Here is a 9,650-nt window from a genome sequence, read left to right on the forward strand (position 1 = left end):
AAAAAAGAAAGTGTTAAAAGATAAAAAAATAAATAAAAAAGGAAATCAGGTTTGAATACAGGTTATCCCATGATGAACTTTGAAAACATAAAATGAGCTAGACGTAAGAGGGTAGATATTATATTATTATACTTACAAAAAGTATCTAGACTAGACAAATTCATTGAGACAGATATAAGAACCTAAGGACTGGTGGAAGAGAGGAGTTATTGTACAGAGTTTTTTGGAAGAATAAAAAGGTTCTGAAAGTGGATAGTTATAATGGTTGTAAAACACTATGAATGTAATTAATGCCACTGAATTATACATTTAAAATTACAAGTTTATTGTTTGCATTTTACTATAATAAAGTATTTTTAAAAATTTTTAAAAAGGCATCTTAGAAGAGGGCATTAGAAGAGGGCATCTGATCCCTGGAACTAGAGTTAAGGACAATTGTGTGGGTACTGGGAACTGAACCAGTGAGCCATCTTTCCACCCCCAGGTAACTGATTTTTAACAGAGTTGCAAAGGCACTTCATTTGAGAAAATTTAATCTTTTCAATAAATGATGGTGTAATGTTTGGATATCTATAGAAAATGAACTTTGACCCACTCCTTGAACTTAATCCAATCAAACTGGATCATAGACCCAAAGTAAAACCTCCAGCTAGTAAACTTGTTAGTAGGTAAAGTGGAAGAACATTTAAGACCTTTGATTAGGTAAAGGTTTTTTTTTTTTTTTTTTTTTTTTTTTTAGATATGACATTGAAAGCACAAACTGAGCAAAAGGACGTTAAATTTTGTAACTGGTTAAAATTTAAAACTGCTTTTTGAAACACTATGACAAGAATAAAAAGAAAAGGTGCAGATAAGCCACAGCTGAGAATGGTGATGCTTGCACTTGTGAAGCTAAGGCAGGGGGATTTCAAGTCTGATGCTATTCTGGGCTACATGGCAAGATCATGGTTTTTGTTTTTGTTTAAGGAAAAAATTAGGAAAACTTACTTGATAAGGAATTGTATTCAGAATATAAAGAAATATAAAGAGAGCAATTAAGTAGCTGAGAAAATGTCACTAGAGGAATGCAAATGAAAAATTAAGGAGATACTATTATCCAGCTTTTAACCTGGATAAAATAGTTTTTACACTAGATTTTGGCAAAGGTGTATAGGAACTGGAGTTCTCATATACTACATTACTTGTATAAAATGACATGACTTTGGAAAAGACTAGTTGTTTCTTAAAAAGTTGAAAAAAAAAAAAAAGGCTGGTGTGGTGCTGCATGCCTTTAATCTCAGCACTAGGAGGCAGAGGCAGGTGGATCTCTGTGAGTTCCAGGCCAACCTTGTCTACATAGTGAGTTCCAGGCCAACCAGTGCTGCATAATGAGACCCTGTCACAAAAACAAACAAAAAAGTTAATACGTTTCACACGTGTTCCAGGCATTCCACTTCTAAGTATTTAACCAGAAGACCAGATATCATATGTGCATAGGAGGGTTATATAAGAATATTTATAGCAGCTTTATTTGTAGTTGCTCAAATAAAGCAACTGCAAATGCCCAAATGTCTATATCGCTTGAGCCATGATGCATCTACACATGATATATCCACACAGCAGAGCACTCAGAAAACATGAAACTGAGCTTCAGCATATGTGAATTTCAAAATTATGTCCACTGAAAAGAAGCCAGATATTGTGTGATTCTTTTTATAGGCCATATTCTGAAAGGGCAAATTTGCATAGAAAATTGGTGAGTGATTACGTGGTGCTAGGGAGGGGAGCAGGGATTGACTGCAAACACACTAAAAGGAAATTTGGGTTGCTGGAAATGTTCTAAAACTCTGGGTGTGTATGTGTGTGTGTGTAGACAGGATCTCACTGCGTAGCCCTTACTGGCCTGGAACTCACAGAGATCTGCCTGCCTCTGCCTCCTGAGTGCTGGGATTAAAGGCGTATACCACCACACCCAGCTAAAACTATATATTTTTAAAAAATATTTATTGTTTTTAATTTATGTATATGAGTGTATTGCCTGCATGGATATAAGTGCATCCATGTCATGCAATGCCTATGGAGGTCAGAAGAGGGCTTGGAGTTATGTTTGGTTGTTAGCCACCATGTGGATGCAGGGAATTGACCCTGGGTCCTCTACAAAAGCAGCTAATGCTCTTAACTGTTGAGCCATCTCTCCAGTGTAGATGCCTAACACTAAAATTTTATAAAATGGGTTGGAGAGACAGCTCAGTGGTTAAGAGTATGTACTGCTTTTACAGAGAACTCTAGTTTGGATCCCAGTACCCATGTCAGGTGGCTTACAACCACCAGGACCTCCAGCACCAAGGGATCCAATGCCCTTTTCTGGCCTCCACGGCACCTACACTCATACTCACGTATACATATAATTAAAAAATAAATCTTAAATTTTATTTTTTTGGTCTTTTTGAGACAGGGTCTCCCTGTAGTGCCAGCCTGTCTGGAACTCACTATGTAGACCACACTGGCCTTGAACTCACAGAGATCCACCTGCCTCTGCCTTCAAAGTGCTAGGACTAAAAGCATGTACCCCCACTCCTGGCCTTAATTTTTTTTAAATAAAATAAACCTACATTGAATTAGGAAAAGAGGAAAAAAAAGAAAAAAGAAAAGTAGTTTTGTTGTTGAGGATGGATGCCCCCAAATAGAAGATACTAAGTTCCTGCCCTAGCAAGTTAACATGCTATGACCTATCCTGAACAGCAGACCTCATCAGAGGCCACCACAGACTTCTATGACTCTTTGTTGGAGAGGGTCAGAGTCCCCTGAAGGGGGTGCTTGCTTGATAAGTCACATTAAAATTCCTGGTGTCCCTGAAAACTGCTCAGAGGATTCTGTGGAAATTTGCCTCACTTACTCTGTAAGTCTTTCTGATTTTTTGAAGGTTTTTATTTTATGTGTATGAGTGTTTTGCCTACATGTAAGTGCATCCATGTATGCAGTGGCCGAGGAGGGTAGAAGAAGACATTGGATCTCTTGGAACTGGAGTTACAGATGGTTGTTAGCAGCCATGTGGGTGCTAGGAACTGAACCTAGATCCTTTAAAGAACAGACATTGCTCTTAACTGCTGAGCCATCTCTCCAGCCCCAATCTCCCTGGTGGTTTTAATGAAAGGATGATGAACAGGTAGTAAATGCTCAGCTAAACCATAGCAGCATGTTACGGTGTAGACTGGTCCAGGGAGCTGAATGAAAATCCAAGCTTCACCTTGGGTAGAATGGTACCTAAGTGGGAAAATGTAAATCATTCCAAATGACAACTTTAAATGTTCTCTCTCCTTAGGCAGTCCTACAGAACAACCTCCCCTCTGAAATTGCTAGCAAGATCAACCTTGTGGACCTAGCAGGCAGGTAATTAGGATTTTAAAACCAAACTCCTTTGACAGTGATCTGCTTCTTCTCTGTTTTACATGTGAAAGCCATGGTCCCATGGTTTTTTGTTTGTTTCCTTTACATTTTAATCATTCTGAGAAAATTACAAAAGAAATGAGTTATTGAGTGTTAGCTTGAAAGTTGTAGTAGGGTTCCTATACATCATAGGTTGTAACCTGAGCTGGCTTTTGGGATCCTTTAAAACACCCAGTGCTCACATCTTAGATCAAATAAATAAGATGATTAGTGTGGGTGAGGAAAGGCAGGCATTGGTGGTTTTGGGTTGTTTTGTTTTGTTTTTTTCTTTTTCTTTTTTTGTGGTTTTATTTTTTTTTAATACCAGCAGAACACTTGGTGTTTATTATGGGGTTTTTTAAAGCTGCCCATGTGATTGATTCCAATGTGTTCCCAAGATTAAAACAACTGTTCTACCTAGTACAGTGAGTTAATAGACCATTTTCCTTTGATTTAATATTGATTTTATTCAGTTTTATGTTACTTTTAAAAAGTTTTAAAGATACTCTGGTTTGAGTTATTAAAAGGAAGTATGACTTATAGCCAAATATGTATCCAAAAGGAAGAAACTCTTCAGAATAACATCATGAGAAAGTATATCATAGCATAAGGCTGATTTTCTCAAGTTGGATCTGCTAAAAATCAGTAGAGAACAGCATTCCCTTAAGAATTAAGTGAGAGGGCTAAGGGAGTAGTTTAGTGGTAGAGCACTTGCCTAATAATGTACCAAACCCTAGGTTCAATCCCCAGTCCGTCAGTTAATTGCTGTCTGAAAATATATCAGCCAATCAGACTCATACTTTTTTTTGTTATTTGTCATTACTTTTTTTTTTTTTTTTTTTTTTTTTTTTTTTTTTCTGAGAGGGTCTCATTATTTAGCTCACTCTACCCTTCTGCTTCCATATCCCAAGTACTGTGATGGTAGGCATGTGCCACCACTTTCAGAGATAGTCTTGCTGTATTTCCCAGATTTCACTTTGAATTTCTGAACTCAAGCAATGCTTTTGCCTCAGCTTGTCCAGTAGTTCAGGACTACAGGCATGTTCTCTTGCACCCAGCTAATTGTTGGTGTTTTCTGAAATAAATAGAAAGTAGGGCTTCGGATTCCCCTGGAACTGGAGTTAAGGATGGTTCGTAGCCACCATGTGGGTGCTAGGAATTGAACCCGGGTCCTCTGCAAGGCAGGCAGTGTTCTTAACCGCTGAGTCATCTCTCTAGCCCCCTGTCATTACTTTTAAAAGGGAATTTGAACACTAAGGGCATGGTGCCTGCTCTTAGTATTTCAGAGGCAAAGGCAAGCCAATTTCTGTGAGATGAAGGCTAGTCGATCTACATTGTGAATTGGGCCAGCTGGGGCTACAAGGAGACTAAAAAAAAAAGAATTCGAGATCAACAGTTTAATGATACAGATAATCATCATTAAACCATTAAAATGTGAATTGCAAACAAGTCTCTTCCCATGAAGGGACTAAGTTAGTGCCATTACACATAGATAAGCAGTGCATTTGGACTGAAGTGCTCTGGCTGCCAAAATAAAAACAAAAATGCTGTAAGGAATTATTTGATTTGTGTTGCCTGAAAAGCTTGAAGGTCAGTTCATTACAAAATGGTACCCTTTCCTGGAGCTGACTCAAGAATTTTGTTTTGGGGGCTAGAAAGATGGCTCAGTGGTTAAGAGCACTGGCTGCTCTTGTAGAGGACCCAGGTTCAATTCCTAGCACCCACATGGTGGCTAACAGCCATCCATAACTCCAGTTTCAGGGGAATCTGATGCCCTCTTCTGACCTACACTGGCATTGCACAACACAAAGTCTTGCTATGTAGCCCAGACTGGTCTCTAATTCCCAGTTTCCCTGCCTTCACCTCTTGAATGCTAAGATTACAAGTGTGTGCTACCACACTCATCTGCATGGGTACGTAGTCAGTGTGTACCCAGAAAGAAGAAAATGTTGAGGATAATGTTATGGGAAAGTATAACATAAGGTAATGTGTGATGTGGGTCTTTTGGAGCATGATGTATCCTTCAACAATGCTGTAAGAATAGTTGACTTGTTTGCTTTAGTTTTTGTTGTTATTGGTGTGTTTTAGTGAAAGAGCAGATCCCAGTTACTGTAAGGACCGGATTATTGAAGGAGCCAACATCAACAAGTCCCTTGTGACTCTGGGAATTGTCATCTCTACCTTAGGTATTCTGCTGCTGAACTGGATGATTGGAGTGGTGAGGGAAGTAACTCAGACCGTTTTCATTTTGTCAAAATAGGATATATGCTTACAATGCTCTTTTTGAAAAAGATTACTTTCTGGTTTTTGCATGAAGACCTGAGATTTACTTGTGGTTTTAGAATATCACTAGTGTTATCATTTCAAAACAGTCCATATCCTGAGTTCAAAGCCTGATATACAAGCCCAAACTTAAACCTCCTGTCATGTGCAGAAAAGAAGTGTGATATTTAATCTCCAATTATTGTTTTGTTTTAATGTATTTTTTCATCATTTCTCTGCATTCTACCTTTATATTTTATCTACTAAGCCCAGAACTCCCGAGTGTTTAGTAGCTGCCAGAGCCTCAGTAGTACAGCCAGCAGTGGTGGCGACAGTGGGATTCCTAGCACGGCTTCTGGGACCAGCAGTGGAGAGGGACCTTCCCGGAGGCAGTCTTACATCCCATATCGGGACTCTGTGTTGACTTGGCTGCTGAAGGACAGCCTTGGAGGCAACTCCAAAACTATCATGGTTGCCAGTAAGTGGGATACTGAAGCTGCTTCAATATAGAACTAGTATTTTGCCTAGAAAATGTACTGACCACTTACGTTCTTCATTCCCTCAAGAGTGTCTTATGCTGTGTGGGTATTAGCAGCAAGACGAGTGGTTGGGTGCTGGGTTGGAAGGGCTTAGCTGACTCTTTCAGCTTTCTCCTTCTTCCTCAGCTGTGTCTCCTGCACATACTAGCTACAGCGAGACCATGAACACACTGAGATATGCATCCAATGCCAAAAACATTATGAACAAGCCACGGGTAAATGAGGTGAGACCTTCATTGAAAGTCCTGGTCTGATATAGTTTGAAGTGCTCCTAATTTTTTTCTCGTGTTCTCATTGCAATTTGCCAATGATGTTCTCCAAATGATAAGAAAGCGAAATTCTTTCTCTTAACGTAATGCCATACCCTTCTGATATATCTACTGTTCTCAGCAAATAATTTTATGAATAACTTCCTTTAGGTGTTTTTTACAATTTTTAAAATAAATTTTATTTATTATTTTTATTTTATGTGTAGGTGTATATTGCCTGCATATAGGTAAGCACACCTGTGTCATGCAATGCCCGCGGAAGACAGAAGAGGCTGTTGGATCCCCTGGAACTGGAGTTACATGTAGGTAAGTGCATCCATGTCATGCAATGCCTATAGAGGACAGAAGAGGCTTTCGATCCCCTGGAACTGGAGTTATGGACAGTTGTTAGCTGCCATGTGGGTGCTGGGATTCGAAACTGAGTCTTCTGCAAGAACAGTCAGTGTTCTTAACTGTTGAGCCATCTCTCCAGCCCCCTTTATGTGTTTTTTAAAGGTTATTCCTCTTAAGATCCTTGGTATATGATTGCCACTCCAAATAAGGCCTTTTTTTTTTTTGAGACAGGCCTCACTGTGTAGCCCTTACTGGCTTTGACCTCACAGAGATCCACCTGCCTTTGCCTCCCAAGTGGTGAGATTAAAGACCTGTGCCACCATGCCCAGCGTAGGTTAGCCATTTATAAGTTTCTGTGTTTAATGCTTTTATTTTGAATTGATATTGTGTTGAGTTTTAGTATATAAATTGCAGTGACTTCTCTGTTTTGGATTAAAATGAGAGTAATAGGAATTCATGGTTTTGAAGCCAAATGAGAACATTCAAGATGTTTCTTTTTTTTTTTTTTTTTTTGTCTTTTTGAGGCAGGGTCTCTCTGTAGCCCCAGCTGGAACTCACTATGTAGGCCAGGCTGGCCTTGAACTCACAGAGATCCGCCTGCCTCTGCCTCCCAAGTGCTGGGACTAAAGGCGTGCGCCACCACGCCCGGCCTTTCAAGATGTTTCTTAACCTTTGCAGTTTCAGTGAAAAGTTCCACAGCAGGGATCACAGCTGGTCAACAGATACATATAGCCCATCTAGGGACTATTTTCAAACACAGTGTAATTAGGCCTCTATCAAGTTTAGTCACAGTGCAGGAAGATTAGTACTTCCTACTTTTGAATGCACTGGTATTTATGTTACCTTTCTGACCTGCTCTATGGTGATGATTTTCAAAGTTAGTATGTACAAGAATCACCTGAAGGGTTTAAAATTCAGTTGAGCCTCAGTCTTCAACAGTTGCTATCTTAGGGTGGGGCTAGAATTTTGCCTTTGTAGCAAGTTCTTAGATGAAGTTGATACTGCTGATCTTGGGATTATACTTTGAGAGAAACTGTTCCTAAGTTACCCCAAAGTAACAGTACTCTTCTTTCAGGCAAATGCAGATGGCACTTCATAGCTGTTTAGGATCTGGTACGAGCCAGTGGTGACTCAGTTCTCTGTTTCAGGATGCAAATGTGAAGCTCATCAGAGAACTCAGAGAGGAGATTGAGAGACTGAAAGCTATGCTGCTGAGCTTTGAGCTGGTATGCAGGCAGGACTCTTCCACATTTCAATGGTGATCTCTTCTCTTGAGTACCTTTTCTTCTGCACAGCACGGATGGCTAGATGCCCTCTCCCTGTATCGTCTCTCCTCTGGGGGATATTTACCTTGGTGGTCCTCCCTCTCTGTATAGGCAGATATTAGTAACTGGGTCCAAGAGGGAAATTTCTTTCAGTTGTCCTTCTTTAATATGAGCCCTTAGGCTCCTGCCTTATTTCTGAGTCTAATAATGAAGTCTTCCCTTTATCTATATCTTATCTTTTTTTTCAAGTACCTTTCTTGTAGTTCACACTAAGAAAACATTAAAACTATGCACGCTTTTAATTCCAGCCCTCAGTGGTGCACGCCTTTAATTCCAGCCCTCAGGAGGCAGAGGCAGGCGGATCTCTGTGCGTTCAAGGCCAGCCTGGTCTACATAGTGAGTTCCAGGACAGCTGGAGCTACTGGGAGACTCTGTCTCAAAAAAAAAGACCAAAAAAAAAAAAAAGAAAGAAAGCATTAAAACTCATTTCCCTTTCTTTGTGCAGAGGAACTTCAGTTCATTAAGTGATGAAAAGGATGAAAATCTGAAGGAAATAGTCCTCCAAAATGAATTGAAGGTAGGTGTATTAGGTGGACATAGCAGTAGGTTACATTGCCCTGGAAGCAAGTTTGATCTGTGTTATTCCTGGTCCAGGGCTTCTCCCTCAGCAGGAAGAGAGAATCTGTCTAGTTTAAAAACCATGTTGTTTCCATTGAGCCTTGAGTAGGGAAGAAATTTGCCTTAGGAGCTGCTAAATGACATTCTGTTTCATTTTCTCAGGTTCATGATAACTCCCTTTGGATAGTGTAAATAGCCTAGAAAAAAACATTATTTTCTAGTCAGTAAATCAGCTGACCAGAATGTATTACTTGACTGAGCACCAAATAAATGGTCAGGTCAATGAAGGTGCAGGAGATACAAAGAGCGAGCCCCTGCCTCAAGTGACTGTGGTCTAGTTGGACACACAGAGATTGGTATGTTTCATGATGTGTCAGGGACTGGTATGTTTTCATGAAGGAAAAGAGTTTAAGGAATAAATCATTATGGCTTGTAGATTTTGTAGCAGATATCATATGATCTTGACTTAGATGTTGAATGATTAATAGAGTTGTTAGATAGGAAGATGAGGTCAGTAAGGAACTTTGGATGAGGGGTAGAAAATATAAGCAAAGCCATAGAAGTAGGAGAGTGACGTGGACTGAGAGGCTGTATGGAAGAGTGCTAGATCAGTGTTCATCATAGGAGTTGTAGATGGAAAGTGGAGGCCAGGTCAGAAGGGGTGAGCTTTGTATAAGTGAGATTAAAAGCTTCTTGAATCAGGTGGGTGACATATAAAAGAGGATCTTGGAAATAATATGATAGTTATATATAGGATGAATTGAAGTATGAAAGACTAAAAGCAGAAAAACCCACTAGGAAAGACTCCTGTTATAACCCAGTGGGGGCGGGGGTGGAGGTGACATTTTGGAGAAGTAGGATAAATGATGATTTCTATAGATATTTAAAAGGAAAAACGGCAGGCCTTCAAATTTTTTTATTACATTTATTTGTGTGTGTGTGTGTGTGTGTGTGTGTGT

At 39.6% G+C, this 9,650-nt stretch overlaps 1 protein-coding gene across 3 annotated transcripts in view; it reads left to right on the forward strand.

Annotated features, from left to right (window-relative positions):
• Stard9 (StAR related lipid transfer domain containing 9) overlaps positions 1–9,650 on the forward strand; it is a 133,127-nt gene that overhangs the window by 73,382 nt on the left and 50,095 nt on the right. For all 3 annotated transcript variants that reach the window (XM_008846832.3, XM_029570257.1, XM_029570256.1), the window contains exons 10-15: positions 3,302–3,369; positions 5,494–5,591; positions 5,936–6,145; positions 6,333–6,430; positions 7,957–8,034; positions 8,579–8,650. In XM_008846832.3, the coding sequence (XP_008845054.1) occupies positions 3,302–3,369; positions 5,494–5,591; positions 5,936–6,145; positions 6,333–6,430; positions 7,957–8,034; positions 8,579–8,650 (624 nt within the window). The remainder of the gene's footprint in view (positions 1–3,301; positions 3,370–5,493; positions 5,592–5,935; positions 6,146–6,332; positions 6,431–7,956; positions 8,035–8,578; positions 8,651–9,650) is intronic.

This window comes from Nannospalax galili, unplaced genomic scaffold, assembly GCF_000622305.1.
Source record: "Nannospalax galili isolate Female #2095 unplaced genomic scaffold, S.galili_v1.0 scaffold342, whole genome shotgun sequence".
Lineage (NCBI taxonomy): Eukaryota > Metazoa > Chordata > Mammalia > Rodentia > Spalacidae > Nannospalax > Nannospalax galili.